At 37.1% G+C, this 23673-nt stretch overlaps 1 protein-coding gene across 1 annotated transcript in view; it reads left to right on the top strand.

Moving 5' to 3' along the window:
• The window catches only part of LOC118201809 (receptor-type tyrosine-protein phosphatase mu-like), a 213955-nt gene that overhangs the window by 101362 nt on the left and 88920 nt on the right, over positions 1 to 23673 (top strand). Inside the window, exons 24-29 of the mRNA XM_085812574.1 lie at positions 3450 to 3556; positions 4749 to 4953; positions 6594 to 6690; positions 11102 to 11363; positions 18748 to 18790; positions 21557 to 21701. Coding sequence (XP_085668700.1) covers positions 3450 to 3556; positions 4749 to 4953; positions 6594 to 6690; positions 11102 to 11363; positions 18748 to 18790; positions 21557 to 21701 — 859 coding nt within the window. The remainder of the gene's footprint in view (positions 1 to 3449; positions 3557 to 4748; positions 4954 to 6593; positions 6691 to 11101; positions 11364 to 18747; positions 18791 to 21556; positions 21702 to 23673) is intronic.

Here is a 23673-nt window from a genome sequence, read left to right as displayed (position 1 = left end):
GCCGTACTCACCCACCATACTCGGCCGATATCGCAGCATTGGATTTCCATTTATTTATTCGGATCTCTAGAACATTTTCTTAGCGACAAAAAATTTGAAAATTTGGATGATGTCCAAAATGTCCTCTCGAGATATTTTACTGAAAACCCAGTTGATTTTTATCGGTCCGGGAGTGAAAATCTGCACATTAGATGGCAAAAGGTTGTTGATAACAAGGGTGATTATATTATTGACTAAAAATAAAAACTTGTTTAAAATGTATTCGTTTGAATTTAATGTAATGAAGCGACATTACTTTCCGGTCCCCCTATTATATAAAGAATGGACTTCAGACTTAATATGTCTGTTATTGATTAATAAACTAAGCTATTTAAAAGAGACAGAATAACTTATGAGTATTATTTTTTTTTACTTTTTTACTTTTTACCTTTTACTTTTCATTTTCAGAAATACAGATGATATATAGAAGAAATATGCAGAAGATATACTGCAGCATTCCCATATTTATTCATCTAGAATTCTATAAAGCGTTTCGCTATTCCACCTGGGTCATTTCTATTGATAATCCTTACTGATAACCCATATTAAACTTTTAAAAGGGTTCTCTTGGGCGATCGGATTTATTTTATATATTATTTTCAGTTGAAAAATTTCTGTTATTTGAAAATTAACTTATTATTTTATAAAGTACACTTTGAATATAGAATATCGTAGAAATATGTTATATTAATATAGAAGAATGTATAAATCGAGATACTTATAAATGATGATGATAATAGGGGGGACTGGTAAGCAATGTCGCTTTCCTACATTAAATTCAAACGAATACATTTTTAACAAGTTTTTATTTTTAATGAATAATATAATCACCCTCGTTATCAGCAACCTTTTGCAATCTAGTATGCAGATTTCAATCTCAGACCGATAAAAATCGATTGGTTTTTGAGTCAAATATCTCGAGATGGCATTTTGGACACCATCGAAATTTTCAAATTTTTTGTCACTAAGAAAATGTTGTAGGGATCGGAATAAATGGAAATCCGAGGGTGCGATATCGGGTGAATATGGTGGGTGAGGCAATACCTCCCACCCCTATTCATTATACACTGACTACCAATAAGTATTTTGACACCTATGCAAATGACGATATCTGCGGTCCCAAGGTACACCACGGACTCCGCCGGTATATATCGTGAAGGAAACACCATCGGCTTTAGTCGCATGCAAGATGCCTCGCAGTTCGGAGCTCTCTGATTTCGAGAAAGGTATAATTATCGGGTATCCCAAATGTGGCCGATCCTTAAGGGACATATCTAGCGATCTGAAGTACCCAATATCGACAGTCGCCTATGTTATTAAGAAGTGGAAGGTGAGGGGTGATTGTCGGAATGTGCCCCGAGTCGGCAGACCAACGAAACTGGGAGATAGAGACCGACGAGTGCTGTTCAGAGAAATTCGGAAGAACCGCACCCAACCGATGGCCCTCATCCGCGAGGAGTTTCAGTAGGCATCCGGGAGTATTGTTTCAATGAATACCATCCGTAAAGAAGCACATCTGCTTGGTTTTCATGGTCGTTCTGCTGCCCATAAGCCTTTGATCACAAAGTCCAACCGCGCTGCTCGGTTTATGTGGTGCAAAGCACATCGAAATTGGACCGTAGATCAGTGGAAACGGGTTCTTTGGAGTGACGAATCAAGGTTCACCCTTTAACGTTCGGATGGCAGGGTCTGGATCTGGCGTCTACCTGGAGAACGCCTCCTGCCAGAATGCATTGTGCCAACAGTCAAGTTCGGCGCAGGTGGAATTATGGTCTGGGGGTGTTTCTCCTGGTATGGGCTTGGACCCTTGGTCCCCATTCATGGTAAGCTCAACTCCGATGCCTACTGCACTATTTTGGATGACAATGTGCTTCCTACGTTTTGGCAGTTTTACGGGTTGGACCCCTGTTACTTTCAGGACGACATTGCCAGTTGTCACGTTTCGACGTTAACCAAGGCTTGGTATGGTGCCAATGGAGTTCATCGAATGGACTGGCCTGCCCAGAGTCCAGACCTGAACCCTATCGAGATCGTCTGGGACGAGTTGCATTGCCAAATTCACGGGTGCACTACCCGTGCAAAATCGGTGAAGGAACTTCTATGTCTTCTCCAAGCCGAGTGGAAGAAAATACCACTAGCTGTCATACAAAGACGTGTGGAAAGTATGCCCCGTAGGGTCCACGCTGTAATTACCTCTCGTGGAGGATCTACCAACTATTAATTTTGAATAAGGTTAGTTTTTCTTTTCTATCACAGGTGTCCAAATACTTATTCGTAGTCAGTGTATTTTTCCAGTGTTCGTCTTGCTTGCACAGTGCGGTCTTGCATTGTCGTGTTGCAGAATGACGCTTTTTCTGTTGACAATTGATATTTTTCCATTAAAGATTGGTTCACTCCATCCAATTGTTCACAATGAAGGTCTGCATTAACAGCTTGTCCAGGTTTCAGCCATTCAAAATAGACAATTCCGCGAAAACTCCACTAAATACCCAGATGCGCCTTTTCGGTTTGTAAACCCTTTGCAAAGCCCTATTAATACTGCCCTTTTTGAGTTTTTGGATTATCATATAGGACTTATGTTTTTGTCTCTACTCATCAAACGATCAAAGACGGTTCTGAATGGTGTCGTTGAAGCAATTCGTTGCATGTGATGGATAGGTTGGTTTTGTTCTGTTCAGGCTAATTATGGGGGGACTCAAACACCTGATTTTCTTATTTTTCCATTCTGCTTTAAATGTTCTTGGATGGTCGACCAAGCTTGGTTAAGAGTTTTTGACATGGAATTGCTTCCACTTCTTCCTTTAGCATGTTGTTGTCGACATGCGCAGAAACGACATTACGTTCAGGTCCCCGTATTATATGCCAGAAAGGAATTTTTTCCCAATGACGGGCTTTAGCGATTATAAGCGTTGGCCACTATTAAGGCTGGAAACGGGTGGTCACTTTGTTATGGAGGCACCTAACAGATGGGCCACCGTTGCTTCATATAAAGGAATAGAGAGTTTACATCCATATCTTCTCCGGGATTCCAAACCGGGCCCATCGGTACGACAGTCAAAGTTACTAACCATTTTCACGTTTGGGGCTGGGCGGCCTGCTAGAAAAAGTTTTTTTATTTAAAATTAGTAACATAAATTACCTTTATCTTTTTTATGAACTGCTTCCTGAAAAGACGGTCCTGCTTTATTATTAACGTAACTTGACAAAAAAAAAACGAATTTGCTCAGTTTACGGATAAAAATTATCGGAAAGCATTTTGAATTGAATTAAGATTAATAAAAAAAATCGTTGTATAGGAATGAGAAATATATAAAGAAACAAAGTTTAAAAGAATAATATTTATTCAGTGGTTAATAATAACAGAATATTGTTATTTCAGTAAAAGAATTTCAGAATAATGTTTATTTTAGTGCCTGGTGAACCATCGGAAATTGATGTTCTAGAAAATGGGCAAAGGGCTATCAACATTACCTGGCAACCTCCTATTCTGAAAAACGGAGCCATAACTGGTTATAAGGTAAGCCTAGCATTTAAAACTTCATTAATGTGTCCTTCCACCTTATGTTGTTTTCATTTAATTAATATTATACATATATTCGGAAAAGGTGACTATAAATTTTAATTACCCAGGATTAGTTCTAGACAATTGTCAATTTTCGATCTCAAGTTGTAGAGACAATACGTTATTTTGAAGCAGGAGACGTCATATCCTGGGCAGGACTTGAACCTTGACCTCTCGAATATGCGCCGAGTGTGCTAACTGTTATACCACAAACGCATGCAGAAAAGAGGGAGGAGCTTGTTAAGTATGTCCTGTTACTATGCAATGTCTATATTTTAAACTTTGCCATGTCTCATTGCTATGCTATGTCATGCTTATGGTGAGTTATACTATGTCGCCATGCAATGTCCCCCTATCATGTAGGTAATGTTACGATGGGTATTTTACATTCTAAACATGTTATGTTATGCTCTGCTATGCTCTGGATGGATGCGGGCCCCGGACTAAACCCGATTATTCTTTGAAAGCCGTCCCGGAGTCTGGCCCTGCTGTCACGTATCATGACCATAAGACCAACTTGTTTCGTTAGGTGGTTCGAGCTGCGCCCACTTCTGATACCTGATATACTCCCCCTTTTCACCAATTAACTGTGGCGCCCTCGTTTGATTGCCTCTTTGATTTGTGCAAAGGTGTCTGCTAATTCAAACTGAATTACCCAGGGCAGGCGGCGAGGGCGCCCCTTTGCTTATTGCCCCACAGGGTTTCCCCCTTCTACTTGCTTAATTGCTTAAAGTAGACAGCCATGAAGGAAACCGCTGGCGGTACATTTCTTAAGAGCATTTCTTAAGTTATGCATTAGAACTCCAGTTATCTTAATCAATTAGGACCGGACCCCATTCGGATAATAAAAAATTCAGATAATTGAATTTTTCCGAAGGAAGGTTCTACGTACACTTTAATTAATTATTGTATACGCGAAATGGAAGAAAAAAACTATTTTTAAAGAAAAACGGGTTTTTAATTAATTGAAATGAAAAGCAACACCTTTTACGTACAGGTTATATGGAGTACTGTACAACGCTTGCAAATGCTGAAAGTAAAACTTTATCACCGATATGCTTTTAAAAGCAGCATAAAAGAAAACATTTTTTTTCCTTTTGTCTCATTGAAGATATTAATTGTTACTGTCTTCGGCTTTCGTTCGCAGGTTATTTACCGTCCCCTTTCAACTCTGGATCCTGTATTCAATGCAACGCCCTTCATATCTTTGGAAAAAGAAGTTGGAGGAGATGTAACAGATATCTCTCTTCAGGATCTACATCCCAGCACGGAATATAACATAACTGTTCAAGCCAAGACATCTGCAGGTTATGGTCGACCTGCAGAAATAAAGACTTGGACTGTGATTTTAGGTAAAACTAAATCTCATAACACTGATGACATATTATTACTAGACTTCTTTCAAATATTTTTTGGAGAATAATAATTCAGGAGCTTCGTTAATAATAACAAATTTGCATAATTGTAAGAAGGAACTATAGTTACAATTAGGTTTACATTTTTTTTTATTTTATTTAATTCTAACATAAAATTTCTCAATACTGTTATTTTTTTTTTAGTCCAAAGGGATTTGAATCCCGAAGGACTATTAGTTTCGTTTTGGCATTTTGCGTCGGACGGATAAATGTCGGTTCACTTTTCAAACTGTTGCCACAAAATGTTAGAGTCCTGCATTATATTTGAAGAAATTAAATAATGAAAAATCTGCATAAATGTATGTATATTTCTCGTATTGTGATAAAACAACGGTACATAGAGTCATCGAATTTTGAATAACGTAATCCTCCAACGAATATGAGCATGTGGAAGACCGAATTTGAAATTTGAAATTTGTTTTATGATCGATTTCCTATTTTTTAAAACTTTGACGAATTTTTGATTAACAAACTCAAGGATTTTAAAGCGAGCAATGGCAACGTTGTGCAGAAAAAACATTTTTATCTCCAGCGCGTGAGTCTCTGTATCGGAAATTCTAAAGATAGGCTCCTTTTAAAACTATTTTGCGATATTGCTGTTGCACTGGATCTTATGGTTTAAGTGCGAGGAACATGATGTTTAATAAAGAAAGGTAACACACAAAATGTTAAAAACGCCCCTTTGGACGTAATTTAAAATCTGAAACATTTCAGTTTTTTTTTTTTTTTTTTACTTATTACGTGCGCTACATGGAAAGGAAGGGATACCCCATGGAGGTCTTTTTAAGGAAAACTGGCTCGCATCCACTTTGCACATGGGGAAAACCACGAAAACACCCATTCTGCCAGAACGTTTTGCCTGGCAGTGGCGTAGTGAGGGGGGTTCAAGGGGGTGTGTGATGATACAGGCGCCACTCGCAGAGGGGCTCCAAATGGTCTCCAAACAAGATTTTCATCATATCACTGTGTTTTTTTCAGTGTGTGAGGGGAACCAAAAAGGCACTTTGCCTCGGGCGCCAGTTATGATCGCTACTCCACTGTTGCCTGGACTCGAACCCCGGACCGAACTACCAGTGATCAGCGGTTTTTACCGCTCGGCCGCTGATCGGTGGGCTCAATATTGGAATTCCACTCGAAATTTATTAGGAATTCTTGAAAGTTGTTCTCTGTTGTGGGCGTCTATGACATCGTCCTTTACTTAACTATTAACATCATTATCGCCCACTTAGTAGATAATATTATCTTTAATTCCGCCCATAATAGTGCTCATCAAAAGTGGTAGCTGGTCGATTTAAAACTAGCACCCATTTTTACTTCCTTGTACGAAGTAAAGGAAGTATTGTAATCACGAAAAATTCCGGGTACTATATTTCAAGGAAGATATCCATTTTGACAGCTATCGTATGGAATTTAACGATGTTTTTGCGCGGCATCTGTACGTAAGCACAGAATAAAGGACTCTTTTATCCCAAAAGAATTATAAAACTAATTTAAAATGGATTCAAGATAAATTTGGCGGCTGGGCATTTCGCAGTAATGATGAAAAGTCCCTATACATCCCTTTTTTTTCATTATAGGTGACCACGTTTCCCCATCTGTGAGAGCAGTGGAAGTTGAAGCTACGAACGATACTATACCTATACTTTTCTCGACGACAGGAAGTACTTCCGTCTAGTAAGTACACATTTCAAGCAGGTGCCTGTAAATAAGAACTTAGTATTTCCGATTCTCGTAAATACATACTGCATTTAAATATAAAAATGTATTGGAAATTTATTTTATAATAGTGCATATTTTTACTACTAATTTCGGTTAGTAAGGCTTAATTATAACGCTAGTTTAAGTGATGTTGCAGTACCAGATACTTAATAATGCAATATTTTAGAACCCAAAATAATTTTGTTAACTAGGTTATTTCAGAAATCTAAAATATCCTTAAAATGATGAATTAAACAAAGTTCGTGCAATAAACTCTTTAAAAGGGCAATTTATGGAATCTGTGTCCAAAATATATTAAGCTTGTTTTCTGAAGCTACAGAAATATTACTAACGCAAACCACTGGCGTAAAACAAAACTGTCGATGGAAAATACATAAAAGGTGGGAAAAGTGCGTGATATATCCGTAGTGAAAGAAGATGTTATCATGGTTATTTATAACATAATTCCTTTTTTTATTATTGATTTATTTTATATAACCAAATTAATTTATTCTCTAGATTAAATTGTTTAAACAGGTGAATTGTTAATAGCAGTTTTTGTTAATTATAATATTTTTTGTTCTTCCTGCGTCTTTAAATGTCCCTGAGCTAAGTGGAATTTTATTTAATAGTGAAAGTTGTCACTGGTATTACCCAATTAATCAGGACTTTATTTAAACTGATATGTTATTATAACACTGATATAACAGTTGGTAGTTTGGGAAAATATTTTCCCTTCTAATAAAGCGTCTAGAAAACACGCATTTCGTTTTCTTATGAAAGATAAAAAGTAAAATTGCCAGCTTATCTACTCTTGGATGTAAACAAGGAGCTTTAAAATAGTATAGGTGCATATCTACAAAGTGGTTATAATTAGTAGAGTTATTAAGTTTAAAAAACAAGGGGGGAACGTGAAAAACGTGCCATGCCCTAAAATAACCTAGAAAAATGGCCGTAAGCCGTTAAAATCTGATTTAAAGCTCTGCTTGTCCTTTTTTAATTGTAACAAATGTCATACAGTTATTATGTTTAATATTTCCCATTTTTCTTTCCATAATTCATAGGTACAATTATTCATAAGATTCTTTGGCCCTGCAGATCAATGATTTTATTGCCTCTTTGACCATTGGTCCGCCATCTCATTTCCAGTAAAACCAGCATGTGCTTTCAGTTCAGATAAAGTATATCCCCCTCTAGGAGTTCAAAATAAAATTAATTTATATCTAATATCAATTCTTTTGCGTGGTACGGGCAGGGGAGTATATGTAAAGTTGATAAACTGTTGGTTTATATATTTGTAGAGACATTAGGTTCGTTTTTCAAGCAGGAGAGATAAAAACTGAGCAATAGTCTCGCCGGGACTCGAGCCTCGGACCTCTGGCATAAGCGCCGAGTGTGCTGACCACTGCACCACGAAGGCATGCTGTAAAGTCGGGAGAAATACGTTTTATATACTCCCCTTTTAAAGGGCGACTGGGGAATTGGGGACCCAATCGCTAAATCCTGGTGGTGAAGAATCATCATCAATCACCTTTTTTAGTTCGAGCGCTGCTATGGGTTTATTAGGTATTTTTGAAGCAGAAGAAGTGAGAAATGAGCAATGCCTTCGCCGAGACTCGAACCTCAGATCTGTCCAATACGCCCCGAGTGGCTCGAAGGCATGCTAAGAAGGCCGGGAGAAGTACCTTATATACTGATTGTACTCCCGACTTTTAAGAATCATTTTTATCCATTTTAAAGCAAAATAAGTAACAGTGGACATCGTTTGAAATACCGAATTATATTTATTTAACTTGCGTTTCTCTCTCAGTTTCATAACAGAAAAAGCCAAAGGCGATATCGAATAATCAATTATTCTAATTTTTGTTATCTTTTTTGAACTCCTCAATTTCCCCTCCCATTTCTTCGCCAGGTAGCAAACTAAGTGAAGAAGTGCATTTAAAGGGGCGAAAAGAGAAAGTTAGTCAGAACGTAATTTCACTAGCATAGCGCACGTTGCCACTTCCTGTCGTTAGTCTGAGTTGCTGATACGTTTTCCGGTCGTTTATTTAAAGTCTATCGACGGTGTAGGTTGCTGAGTCAACCTGTTAGTTTTAAGTACTCTAGCACTACCTTTTTATCATTTAAGATATTGTTAATTTGGGCCCACGGTAAGTAGTCGGTGTTATTGTGAGCACCATTTACGTGGACTTTTGTTAAAGAATTTAATCAAATAAAAAGGGCAATTTAAACCCTTTCCTTTTGTGCTATTTCTTTACGTCTGTACGAGAAGTCGCTTGGCTTAAGCCCATATCAGACACGCATTTGCTTCGCACGAACAACTGTTTCGGACAATTTTTCTGCCTGATTTACTATTGAAAAAAAGATGCGCGATTTTTTTTTCCTTCATTTCGAAAAAAAATTGCAAGTTGTTCGTTTTCAACCAATCAGCTGTCAACTTCGAATGCTATCAGCTTGTTTGTAATAGAGAACCAGTTTTCCCTGTGTTAATCCCAAAGCGATCTGGGGTGACTGTCTGTTGTGACAAAGCAGAAAATTTGTTCCAAACAGTCGTTCTTCCGAAACAAACGAATGTGTGATAGCGGCCTTAGTAAGATCGTAACTTTCTAGCTAAAATATCTAGCTAGAAGAGAAAGATACTACAGGTTATTCTACCTGCACTCAATAAACGTTTGTAGTTATAAATTGGATATTGTTCTGAGAAAAGGATCACAACGGCCTGTATGCATGGCCAAGTATGCATGACAGAGTATGCATGGCAGAGAGTGATCACACCGGCCAGTTCCTACGTGGAGGCCGTTCTCAAACATTAGTAGCCAGTGACTTCAGATCTCTATACAGTATCCAGTTTCATACTATGATGTACAGGCTCCGCCGAGTGGCAATTCCAGGCATCTATGTTGTACAGAATTGTTGGAATGAAGACAGTTTCATATGCAGAACCAAATGTAGCACATCTAATCAGCAACACGTTTCTCGAAACTTTCCTCCTCTGGTTTGTCCAAATTCTCTCAGTCTTGCTATGAATTTTCTTAATATGTGGGATAAAATTGGAATGGCTGTCAATTAATAAGAGCTAAATATTTTATTTCTTTCTCCAAGTTTAATCTTTGGCCCTTTCGTTTTAACTGAGGTTTCATTGCGGAAAAAAAAAGGAAAAAAACTGCATTAGTTTTGTTTATATTAAGTTTTGAATCCCAGTCCTTCGAAGCTTCTGTTAACCCTTTGCGGCACAGTGTGTCCGGTCTGGACACACCTAAAAATTTCCTTCTGTACGCACAGAAAATTTGAATGAAAAAGGATTTATAGGTTACTGTAGGTTACTCTGAACCTTCTTTATTGATAGTAGATGGCAGCTCAACACAAACCAGTCCATATATTTTAGCCATGTTTAGTTTTTTAAGACCCTCATCTTTTAAAGAAATCTTCCAGATTTTTTTTAGGGTATAAAAGGAATTGTTTGAAAAGAAATTTCTGTGTTATTTGTTTGCTGTTAAAAGAAATTTCTATGCAAATCTCCTTATTCTATATTCGTTTTAAATTTTTAACCTTGAAATCTTGCTTAACTCAAAAGGTGAACCCTAGGTGTGCCCAGACCGGGCTCACCGATCATCTAGGACAACTGAGAGTCTGTATTCTTTGTTTCTCCGCATCGCATCGGTCAGATCATCGACAAAAATGCTCGTTTCAGCACTCTTTTCGAAGCCCTATCAGTGTGCTCACAGAATTAAAACGATGAATGCTATCTTCACAAAATTTTACTTGTGTTTGTCTAATTAGGCAGACACAAGTAAAATTTTGTTAACAGGTTCGCCAACAGGTTCCGTCGCCAAATCTCTTGGCGAATTTTCCCTCTTCTTTCTAGCGGAGTAGAAGACAAACTGGTTTACATTACGTCTATGGAGCCTTTCCTTCTTTACATAGGCGTTCTTTGGTTAAGCCCAGTGTCTTCCCTTCCTTTACGAAGTACAGCATACCCTTTAAACTACATGAATAAGGTACAGGACATTTATCTCATTAAATAGTTTTGATCTTCTGGAAATATTTCTGCGAAGAAACCTCTAATTCCAAACACGGCCAAAACGGCGATAATAAAACTAAATTGATCATGAATGTATTTTTCGCGTGCAACAACTCTCCATCTGGAGGCCATGTTCTTATTTTGTTGCATTCAGTCCTGTTTATAACTTCTTTATACTATTAACACTGGGAATTTTATTTAGAATTCAGTTTCTGTATTAATTTCCAGTAATGAATAACTAAGTGAAATTATTTTATTTAAATTAGCTTATTCTAAAACAAATATTCTTTGTATAAAGAACTGTAAGAAAAAACTAATGTGTGAACCTTTTGAAAATGTTTGTTTTGTATTTCTCTTTTTTTAAAGTAAATATCAAGTCATCGTAGAAGATGCTCGAAACTCAGAACCTATCGATGAAGACTTACTGAGTGATTTCGACACAGCAGTGGTGAAGCAAAAGCTTCCATATTACATCGCGGCTGAGTTGGATCCACAGAATGTGTCCAGCACCGGAGAGCATTCCTTCGTTGTTGGGGACAGGAAAGTATGGGGAGGCTACAAAAATGTCCACTTGAATCCCGGACATGAGTACAAAATTAGAATTCGGACACTGGTGGTTAAAGACCAGGTAAGATAACAGTGGCTTTCATGTGTTTATCATAAAACCAATATTAGGTAATTTAATTCACGTGGAAACTTCAAAATGTCTTATGGTACCCAAAGATTGGCGTACATTTGCGAAGACACCAGCCATTTTCCAAATATCGCCAACAACGACAGCGATTCTGGCGACTAGATCAATATTGGTTTCAATGGGACACTCGTAGATTAGGCTTTTTATATAGCCCCACAGGAGAAGTCCAAATACGAGAGATTCGTAATCTTGGTGGCCAATCTATGGGACCACCTCGATCAATACATCTCCCTGGAAATTTGGTGGTTCGTATTATAATATATACTCCTTCAAGTTACAGCCGTACACTGAATTAACTAAGCTAGTATAGGGTCCGGCAGCGTTCTTAGCGTAATTTTACTTGCGTAATACAGTGACGTACTGCATGAATGCGCGCCAGCTCGGGCCGCAATCGTGTACTGATGAGCTGCCATTTCGAGTGTGACAGTGATGTGGATCGGTGGAGTGCACAGCATCGTGCCTTTGCTGTTGAAAGTTATTTCAAGAATGTTATTGCTACCCAGCGTCTATTTCGGCAACATTGCAACTTGGGAAGTCATGGGAAAGTTCCAGGTGGATGGACCATTGCGACAGACATTTCCAGGTAGAGTAATTTTCCGTTTTGGTGACATTTCTTGGCCGCCTCGCTCACCTGATCTTTCATGGGCAGACTTTGGAGGCACCTGAAGTAAGAAGATTTCCGAACACGTTTTGTGCCACCATTCCTGAGTTGAAGGATCGCATACGAACTGCCGTCGGCAATGTCCCAAGGAATACGTTGCACCAAGTTATGGCAAGCTTTCAACGCCGCCTAGATGAATATGTTGTGCAGAGGGGGCATCATTTGAAAAAAGTAATCCACGCAACGGACAATGACTTACACATTAGTAAATGGCATACCTTACACTAACTCAGTAACTGTCTCGTCCAAATGATATGGAGCAGGTTGCTGTAGCCTTCCGATTGGGTTCAAATTCCAGAGAAGAAATAGGTGTTTATAACCTAACAGGGTGAATCTGAACAAGAGGGCAAAACTTCAGGGGGCGATAGAAGGTTCGAGCAATATTAGTCACAGAATGTATGGTCGGAACTGAAATGGCGAGCCCCTAGGTGGTATTGTAAATAAAGGGTATAAAAAGGTTTCTTCTCACCCAACGGCATTTTCTACCATAGATTGCCGAGAAAGGCTTGCTGGTTATACTTTACAGCCATTAGGTTGTTTGGAGGCAGGAGACATGAACGCCGAGCATGCTGACCATTGCACCACGAAGGCATGCTAAGGAAGGTGGGAGAAATACCATATAATACGAACCACTAAATTTCCTGGGAGATGTATTGATTGAGGTGGTCCCATAGGTTCGCCACCAAGATTTACGAATCTCTCGTATTTGGACTTTTTCCTGTGGGGCCATATAAAAAGCCTAATCTACGAGTGCCCTATTGAAATCAATATGGATCTAGTCGCCAGAATCGCTGTTGTTGTTGGCGATATTTGGAAAATGGCTGGTGTCTTCGCAAACGTGCGTCAATTCCTATCCCGCAGGTGTGAAGCCTGGTTTACAGCTGGGGAAAGGTCTTTTGAGTAATTTCTATGAGCACGTTCTGTCAATTAAATTTTTTTCTGTAATTAAATTTCTGTCAATTAAATCTTCTCTCATTCTTGTGTTAATTCCTTAAATGTGACAGTAAAAAACCTACCCTGTAACTGCCCACCACTTGCTTTCCGACCATATATCCTATGATGAATATATAGACCATATATCCTATGATGAATATTGCTCGTATTGCTTCTATTATACCCTAAGGTTTTGCCCTATTGTTCAGACGCACTTTGTATAATGTCTTTGTTGGCATTTGAAATGCTATCGTTCCGAAAGTCCTGTAAATCCCTTTTGGATCCGACCAAGACTGGAAGGGAGCTTAACAAATTTGTATCGCCAACTATAAAGTAACAAAAGCCTAAGCCAACGACAGTCGCATTGTAGAGACATTACGTATCTTTTTTTGGAAGCAGGCAAGATGAAGCATTAGCAAACGCCTTCGCCGGGAATCGAACCACGGACCTCTGGAATACTGGCCCAGAACCACTACACCACGAAGGCACGCTAGGAAAGTGGAAGAAATACCTTATATACTCCCGTTTTTTAAAAGGCGACTGGGTTTTTAGGGGATCCAATCGCCAAATCTTGGGTGTGGAGAATCCTCATGCAACACCCTTTTAGTTCGGGCTCCACTCTGTAGAGACATTAGTTCCACCCCCCCCCGGGGGTCGACGTAGAGAATTCTGCGAAGCTACTGGCTAGGATCTGTACTTAGACAGTCTCGGCCACTGGGGTATAAAACTTATGAACTTGGAGGTTCTGAAGACCTTGGGAAAGGTCACTTATTGGCCGGCCTCGGGGTCTGGCATGTTCTGAGCGGTGTGGATCCGTAGCCGGGGGGTGATCCTCCCGGTTTGCTGGGTAACGGCCCACTGCGATGGGCTCGCCCCTGCGACTGGCAGGTAGCAATTGACGACCAGTGGCAGACCAGTTGACAAATTGACGACCAGTCGACAAACGGCGACTGGGGTTTTTTAGGGGACCCAATCGCCAAATTCCTTGTGTGGAGAATCCTCATCCAACACCCTTTTAATTCGGGCGCCACTGTAGAGACATTAGGTTAATAGGAAGCAGCAAGATGCAAAATAGCAAACGCATTGGCCGGGAATCACCACAGAATTCTTGAATACAGGCCTAGCGTGCAGAACCACTACACCACGAAGGCACGCTAGGAAAGTAGGAGAAATACCTTATAACATCAATTGCCGTTTGGCAATGGTAAAATTCGTAAACTTGACTTTATGTCATAGTCAGACAAATAAAATAAGCTACAACAACCAATTCTCGATTAGGTAGATGGTATGCTTCTTCCTGTTTCGCGAATCATTACTGTTAAATTAGGTATGACGCATTATCTCCCGGAAGGCAACCAATTCTAAACAGGAAATAGTTTCGCGAACCATTCTTGAGTTATTAGAATACTGCTGATGGAGTATTGATTATGTTGCGGAAGGAAAGGTCTTAGAGAATAAAAAACATTCTTCTCCTGTTTTGCGAATCGTTATAGTGTAATTCGAATAATATGAATCACTGTGTCGGGGAAATTAAGTATTACGAGACAGAAAATAATTTTGCAGAAAAAAGATCTACCAAGAATAAGATTATACTACTGTGATTAAGTGTCACAGATGATTCATTTAAAATATACAAGTGCAAGTAACCGCTTGCATATTTTTCATATGTTATAGCGACTTTCATCCACATCTTGCAAAAATCGTTTGATTCAATTCGTTTTATTTTGCAAAAAAATTCACTTTTGAAAAAACCTTAATTGGCGAATGTAACTAAGCAAAGAACTTACATCGTATTTTGTTTAATATTGAAAATAAAAATTTTAAAATGTTGCAAAAAAACTTTCGATAACAATATTTAAAAAAAAAAAAATAAATAAGAGGTTGTGTGTGGCTTGAGGTTATTCCAAAAAGGTAGAAACTGCACGAAAGACGAAACTGCAGTGAGTTGTTTTTAACGGAGCTTTCGAAGAAGTGTCATGTTTACTTATTCTTTTCTCCAACTCACTTCATACGCGTACCTTCCACCCTGTATAATGGCCGCTGACTGCTGTGCCGAAGAACCCGACTTCGAATCCCGGAGAAGGCATGAATTTTTTTTTTAATGTATAGTGTCCGAGCGGCATGGGGGCGCTTTGAATCTCCGGCGAGCCGAAAGTCCTCTCGAGAGGTTGGTGTTAGGGGAAGACTCTCGGATTCTGCCATTCCCCGGGGTACTCACCATCAAAATTGGGGGCGGAACTGAGCTCATTCGCATTGTCACCTGTAAGGTGCTCAAGGCTGTTGCCAACGACAGGCGTAACTTGCGCTCCTTACCACAAGGATTCTCGTGGCCTTGGGCTGACTACAGGTCAGACGAGTGAGAATTACCAAAAACGAAAACTTCATACACGTTCCAAAGACTTAAGTCCGAAGAGCAGCCTAGACGGTATAATGGTTAGGGGAGGTAAACCGCTGAGTTGGCTTCCGACCCAGGTATAGATATATCCATGCAGAATTGTTTACCAACTCGGCGGGAGTCCACCACTAGCTACCAGGCCGCAGCCCTGGGCAACCCCGGCTGAGCAGAGGACATTTATAAAAGGCAAAAAAGAGATATACATATGCATACAAGACACTTGAAGAAGAGTACAACGATGTACAAAGAAATATATACATGTGCATACAAGGCACTTGAAGAAGAGTACAACAATGTACAAAGAAATATATACATGTGCATACAAGGCACTTGAAGAAGAGTACAACAATGTAAAAAGAAATATATACATGTGCATACAAGGCACTTGAAGAAGAGTAAAATCAAAATACATGTATATACATATAAATACAAACTCAAATACAGATATATACACACTTACATACATAGATATTCCGAAACAAATAAAAGTATACATACTCTCACTCATATTGATATATACAACCATACATATATGTTATCATGATAGTTAAAGTTTACAAGAAGCATGCCATTGAGGTATGCGTGATCCTTAGTATGAATTAGGTACCATTAATAAAAGATATAAACATGTACATTACAGCATTCAGATACAGTACGAACTTTATGGATGAGAACCTGGCATAGCATAAATACAAAATTACATGTTGAACATACATATGGCATACTCTGTTGCTGACATATTGAATTAGCTTATATAGATTTTTATGACTACTATCTTCCAGCGTCAGAAGATTAATTGCTAGTACAGTAGTCGATTATTGTTTTCAGTTTACAATCAAGTCTTAAAGAGGGAAAAAAATCATATATTAGGAAAAAAATTGCTAGTCTAATTTTATATATTTTGTTCACGGTTTATGCAAATAATTATACAGAATACAATCGTTCCAAACTAATACGAACCATTGTATAGTAAACTATATTTCTTATACCCCAAACTATGTCCAAAATAAAATTTCTAATTCTGGTTTCTGTGTTTTATAATGCCTGTCTCAAAAATAATATCTAAAGGGGATAATGAGATTTTAAGTAACCATTCATGCATTTTTATGAACGGTATTTTGCGTCTTTTCACTGAATCGATTCACATTTCAAACTATTGCCACCAAATATTATTGCCACGTACTATATTTTAAAAAACTAATCTCCATAAATGTTTCTCGCATTGTGTAAAAACAACGGTACCTACAGCCATCCAGTTTTGAAAAACTAGTTTTCCAACCGAACATGGGCACTCGGAAGTTCACATTTTTAATTTCGAATTTGTTTTATTATCTGTTTTATATTTTGTAAAGCATTTATGAGTTTTTGATTAAGAAACTCGACGATTTCAAAGCCAGCCATGGCAACACTGTAAGGAAAAAAATAACATTTTTATCTCCAGCGCGTGAGGCTGTGTATAAAGATTTTAATTATTATAAATTTTATGCGTTTTGTAAATTACTTTGTGATACTGCTGTTGAATAATTTAAGTGCGAAGAACATCATATTTAGTAAATGAAGGTAACTCACAAAACGTTAAGAAAAACGTCTGAAAGCCTTTAGATTTTATTTTATTTATTTACCGTATATACCCGCGTATAAATCGAGATATTTTGGACAAAAAAAAAAAAAAAAAAAAAAAAAAACTTCATAGTGGGGGGGGGTCGACTTATACGCGAGGCCATAAAAAATTAAAAGAATCGGGAGTTCAAAAATTTCTTTATATAATGCAGTTGTTTTCTTCCCGCACTCAAATTGGACGACTTATCAAACAAGTCACTTACTTGAAGTAATTTCATGACTTAAATTATGTGACGAACTAATCACAGAGTTTCATACTTTAACTAGAGTAAGTTTCGATTAAACCAAAGAATTTTCGACCCCCGAACAACCGATCAATATCGAGCAATAAAAATGTTTCGCCAACACGCCAAGAAAAGAGAAATGCAGATAGTTTTTACGTACATATAAGTCTTTATAATAGTTATTGTTCATTCATGAAATACTTTTGTTAACAGGCGTACACGTCAAAATTTTAAAAAATTCAGTGGGTTAAAGATGCCTGGAACGAAATACCCTCTGAAATGGTTATAAAATCATTATATAATCATTTACCGTATATACCCGCGTATAAATCGAGATATTTTGGACCAAAAAAAAAAAAAAAAAAAAAAAAAAAAAAAAAAAAAAAAAAAAAGACTTCATAGTGGGGGGGGGTCGACTTATACGCGAGGCCATAAAAAATTAAAAGAATCGGGAGTTCAAAAATTTCTTTATATAATGCAGTTGTTTTCTTCCCGCACTCAAATTGGACGACTTATCAAACAAGTCACTTACTTGAAGTAATTTCATGACTTAAATTATGTGACGAACTAATCACAGAGTTTCATACTTTAACTAGAGTAAGTTTCGATTAAACCAAAGAATTTTCGACCCCCGAACAACCGATCAATATCGAGCAATAAAAATGTTTCGCCAACACGCCAAGAAAAGAGAAATGCAGATAGTTTTTACGTACATATAAGTCTTTATAATAGTTATTGTTCATTCATGAAATACTTTTGTTAACAGGCGTACACGTCAAAATTTAAAAAAATTGCTCAGTGGGTTAAAGATGCCTGGAACGAAATACCCTCTGAAATGGTTATAAAATCATTTAAAAAATGTTGTATTAGCAACGAACTAGACGGCACGGAAGATGATACTGTTTTTGAAAGTGAAAATGACGACGAAGGCTGTAGTAGTGATTGTAACAATACAGAGTTCGAGACTGAAAATATGTATAATGACGAGCCAATGACGGCAGAAGAGTTCTATGAAATGTTTGGCGAATCTGACCATGAATCGGACGTTGAAGGATTTCGGAAGTGGGGGGTCGACTTATACGCGGGTTTCTTATTTTCTACGAATTTTTTATGTGGAAGTGGGGGGGGGTCGACTTATACGCGGTACCGACTTATACGCGGGTATATACGGTATTTATGTTGGTCTAATAATTTTCTCTCCTTTTTTCTTTTTTTAATTTTGTTGAAACTGTTTCTAAATGTAATATATATTTTAATAATTAATATATTTCAATTTATTTCACACTACGTTAAACAGGAAGTACAGAAACAAACACTGGAGTTCTGAAAATTATTTTTTTATTTTTATTTTTAATTTTATTTAATAGCAAAGCTCAATTGATAACAAAAGGTCTTATTTTTCCTTTATTTACTGAATAATAAAACTTTCTCTCATGAATGTATGTTGAAGTTTTCTAATTTCCAATTTTATTTCTCTGTCTACAGGAGCTGAAATCAGTTTTATCAGAGCCCAAAGAAGAAACTGCTGGTAGGGAAACAAATTCGCATATAAATTTTTTATTATTAGAATTTTAATGATCAAAAGATGTACTTGAAATTTCGTTACCTATATGCTCTTTCAGAAAGTTAATTTTTTGTAACGGAAATTTTATATGAGCATTTGCAGTAACTGAATAGAAGATGTATTGGTAGAGGTACAGATACATCTGCTATTTACTTTTCATGGTATTTGTAATTTTAAAGCATACCTCTTTTTTTTTTTTTTTTTTTTTTACTTTTTTGTACGAAGTAAAAAGCGAGTATTATAATCGAGAAAAGTTTCAGGCAGCATATTTCAACGAAAATATCAATTTTGACCGCTATCGAATGCAATTTAACAATGTTTTTGCCTAACATTTGTACGTAAGGACAGAAAAAAAGCCTCTTTTCCACCAAAAACGTTATAAAACTGCTTTAAAATGAATTCTGAAGAGAATTTTTCGTGGTGTCTGTACGTAGGTATGTATATATGTATCTCGCATAACTCAAAAACGAGTAGCTTCCAAACGTTGAAATTTTGTATATAGGACTGCTATAACATGTAGATGTGCACCTCGTATTTTGGTTGTAATCGGCCGCACCAAACGTATATAAATATATTTATATATATATACACTCTCTGTTATCCGGCTCAGTGATTCAGTTTCTTTTCTCTTATATGTTTGTAAATTGTGCACTTTTTGCTTTAAAAATGATTGAATTAATATTATTCTTATCTTCCGGTTAAGGTTCTTATACCTTTAGGAAATCTGCAAGCAATATTTATAGAATTATCAAGAATTTAAAAGCTGTTTAAGTGCGGTTAAGCCTAATTTTTAAATAACATGGCGGAAATATTTGTTTACATTTGAAACAGCAGAATAGTAGATTTGTTGTCAATCTAGAGAGACTAAACTTTCAAACAACAAAGATAACGCCTTCATTTGTTATTGCGAATTAATTTGTTCATTGTTATTGCTTAATCCTTTCTGGGATTTTTTCGATGAAATAAGTATTTAAGATTTGTACTTCATAATTTTTAATATACATATTTTGAGCCTTTTCGCGAAGTGAGAATTGAATTAATTGAATGAGAAATACTGAACCGTCTGTGAAAAACTTTCTTTTTAGTTTAGCTTACTTAATTTCTTTTATACATCGTTCTAGATTTATTATAGTATTTGAACAGAACATTTGGAAACGATTAGATAATTCTTCAAATGATATAAATTTTGTGCATCGGAGTTATAATAGGAACTAAATATAACAGGGCCAGAGTGTCGCTATGGTAAACGAATATAGTGAATTTTAAAGAGGGCATTTATTCTATTGTGGTTTATACGCTATCGACGAAATAGATTTAATTCAATCCAATAAATTTAAATGAAATGAAAAAAAATGCGTATAATTTAATATTCCGTATTCCGTCATGATTCCTAGTGGGTTGAATGCATACAGAACCGATGATAGTTAGATAAAATTTAATTTCTTAAAAGAAACAGTTTACCGTTCTAGAACTTTCCGGAAAAGTAATCGTACAGTCTTCTCAATATCACAGAGCACAATGAGTAGTTACGCTTCAAACTACGAAGAGCGTTTAACACAAACCTCATATTAAGAGCGAAGCTCGCACGGAGATCTAACTCTAAACTCAGTACTGACGTTCTCTTCGACTTTACATGGTTTTTCCCTGACAGCCGAGAAATTTTCAGTACTTTCCTTTTGTCGAAACGACATACAAGATTACAGTTACATGAAATGGTTTGATACGGTTACAGTTGAATAAAGGGATCAATTGCAGTACATAGGGACCAATTAAATATATGCAGCAAATATAAGCATCAATTAAATGTAGGGATTTAATTACATTTATACAGGGACCGGACAAAGTATGGCCAAATGGTCGCCAAGTTTATCGACGTTTTGCAATTTATCGCCAGATTTGGCGACAAAAATTTATTACCGAAATCTGGCGATACAATTTAACGAGATGTTAAATAGACTTGCTTACCCTCAATGTTAAATAGACTTGCCCTTGAGATCTTATTTTTCCGATACAGCTTCGCCTTTTTCGAGGCCCTTCATATTACATTACGCAAGAGATACTATAATTTTACACATAACATGACTAAAATTAATTATATATATATATATGTATATATAAATCAAAAATCTGAACGAAAAAGAAAATGCCGTATTTTAAATATTTGAAGGTTATTCCTATTTTCCCGTGTTACAACATAAACTGGTAAAATGCAAATTAAAGAAACTTACAGAATGGTAATCAATGTTCACTTCAAAGTGAAGTAAAGTATAAAAAAAACTGGAAATTTGTACGTATTAAAACCAAAACAATAAAAAAATAAAAAAAAAAATTAATCTCCCTAGTTTAGTGCTTCAAACAGAACTTGTCAATAGAAAAGTGTTTGGAGCCCTAAAACTTGTCAAAGGAAAAGTGTTTTGAAGCCCTAAAAATTACATATATACATATATATATACAAATTTATTATACATATATATACAAATTTATTATACATACATATATATATATATATATATGTATATAAATTTCGAAACAATTTTTTTAAGATAAATCCTTCTTCAGGGACGAGATGTGATCTAAAAGTCTCAGATTGCCATTTTCTTGGTCTGTTTATTGCATTGTTTATAATATTGCCAAAATATAAAATAATTTATTTCCTTTCTTTTAAATACTTTTTACACTATTATGACTAGAACTTAAATGTACTAATTAATTCATCTAATTAATTAACAGCATCGACATTCGTTCAAGTGGTGCACCGGAAGAAACCTAAAATTTTCGGCATGGAACCTATCGTATTCATACTGATACTCATTGCTCTACTCGTGCTGATCACTGCTATCACCTTTCTCACCATTTTAGCCATTTACAGTAAAAGGTATGGTGCTTTTGTTTTCCACTTAAGTACGCTAAGTCTGAATGAATTATTTTAGTATAATGAATGCAAGAAAAGTAATGAAAAGAGAGGAAACGTAATGGATGCGAAAGAAAAACATAAGAATTATGATGTTACACAAGGCTCGCTTGATAATAACATATTTTTTCAAGACAACGTGTTTAATTCAGCTTTTAATAAGATATGAATGAATGTTATTATGCTATTTTCATTTACTATGCAATGAAGTATAAACTAAATAAGGAATACATCATAAGTAACAAGTTTCTGCACCTTTGACCTTCAAAACATTATTTCAAGAGGGCAGCTTGCGTTCTACGGGTTCGTGGATTTGGATTGATTGACGACAACGTTTGATGAACAATCAAAACACATTACGGAGTAGTTCCAAAGACGAATTACATTCGTCGAAAAACTACGACAAATACGCTGAAACAATCAGCAGCACAGCCTTCAGGCTATCAGGCTATAACTGTGAAGACAGCTTCAGGACAGAGCACTAAAATACAGCTCCCGACTCGGTCAATCGCTCTCGGAGCTGAAGACGCTACTAGTAAACTCAGCTGACTATGAATCTATACTCAAAATAACTGTCTCACGATATACTCTTCACAATGAAGCTCACGATGCATTACTACTCCGCGTACAGACAAGGTTTATATTGCTTTTGACCTGCCTTCGAGAAAGTTCTGGGGCAAAGCGGTAAGAATTCGTTCTAGAAGGTTCTTGCTTCATCTATGGCATATAACCAATTTTGTCGCCAAGTGGGCGATTTCACGCCAAAGCTGGCAATCTTGCTTGACATTTTCTGGTAACCCTTAACTCACTTTGCGGGGAACTTGCTATTTATGCTAATTTCATTTGCTTTGCATTGTAGCACAAATTGAATAAGGAATACCTGATAAATAACGAGTTCCTGCTCCTTTGACCGTCATAACAGCATTTCAAGTGGGCAGCAAGTCCAATGCTAGTAGCTGACCAAGATGTGTAGCAGGAATAATTATCCTACTGGCACAATTCGTTTCAATCTTGATGGAAGAAAAATAATAGGAAGGAATATAAGTCATCGCCCAACAGGTATACTTATAATGCATTGCAGATGCTTGGTACAAGCGTAAAAGATCCCGAGCATTACCAAAAGTAAACAACCCAGACTAATAGCTGAGCCTTACCTTATCATGGACATTTCCAGCCTGGCTCGCTGGATCTCTAGTTTCATGAGGCTGGTTTCATATTCTTAATTTACCTTTAGCGTGATTGGTTTTGTTCTGTTTCGCTTATTTGATTACGGGAAAGCATGCGAGGGATATCTGTCTAAGAGGAGGGATGCCTTCGTCGAGAGACATTGGTTGTGTTTTCATGTTGCACATTGGAAAATACATTGGTTATTATAAATTAAGGAAAAATCACAAAAATAGCGATAACTCCCTCAGAAATAAGCCAAACCGTTTAAAATTTGAATATGTTGCCAAGTAAGAATAGCTGAGTAAAACTACGATATGCAAATTAGTGGCGCTGCTTTCGGAATACGTCATCTGCGAGGAGCATTGGAGAGCAAGCCTACATATTTCACTGTGACAGTGACATCAGAAATTTGAGATAGCCAATTCGTAACAATGACCTCCAGGCATCATTTGCCTGCAGAACTGCGATGGAGAGCCATTGGGAGACAAGATGCAGGACAAAGTCAAACAGAAGTGGCCAGATGGCTAAATGTGAGTCCTTCTGTGTTTCATAGACTTTGGAGACAATTTCAAACCACAGATTCGGCATCTAGGAGGTTCAGCCAAGGACGGCCAACTGCTACGACGAGCGCCGATGACCGATATTTGACATTATGTGCACGCAGGAATAGAACCACTACTCCGACTCTATAGCTTAGATCCTTCCTTGCTGCAGCCACCGGAAGGTTCGTGTCAACGTCAACTGTGCGTAGAAGGCTTCACGAAGATGA

Source organism: Stegodyphus dumicola, chromosome 3, assembly GCF_044657685.1.
Source record: "Stegodyphus dumicola isolate Sdum_Otavi_A_Nest chromosome 3, ASM4465768v1".
Lineage (NCBI taxonomy): Eukaryota > Metazoa > Arthropoda > Arachnida > Araneae > Eresidae > Stegodyphus > Stegodyphus dumicola.
This window is presented reverse-complemented; position numbering and strand designations above follow the sequence as displayed.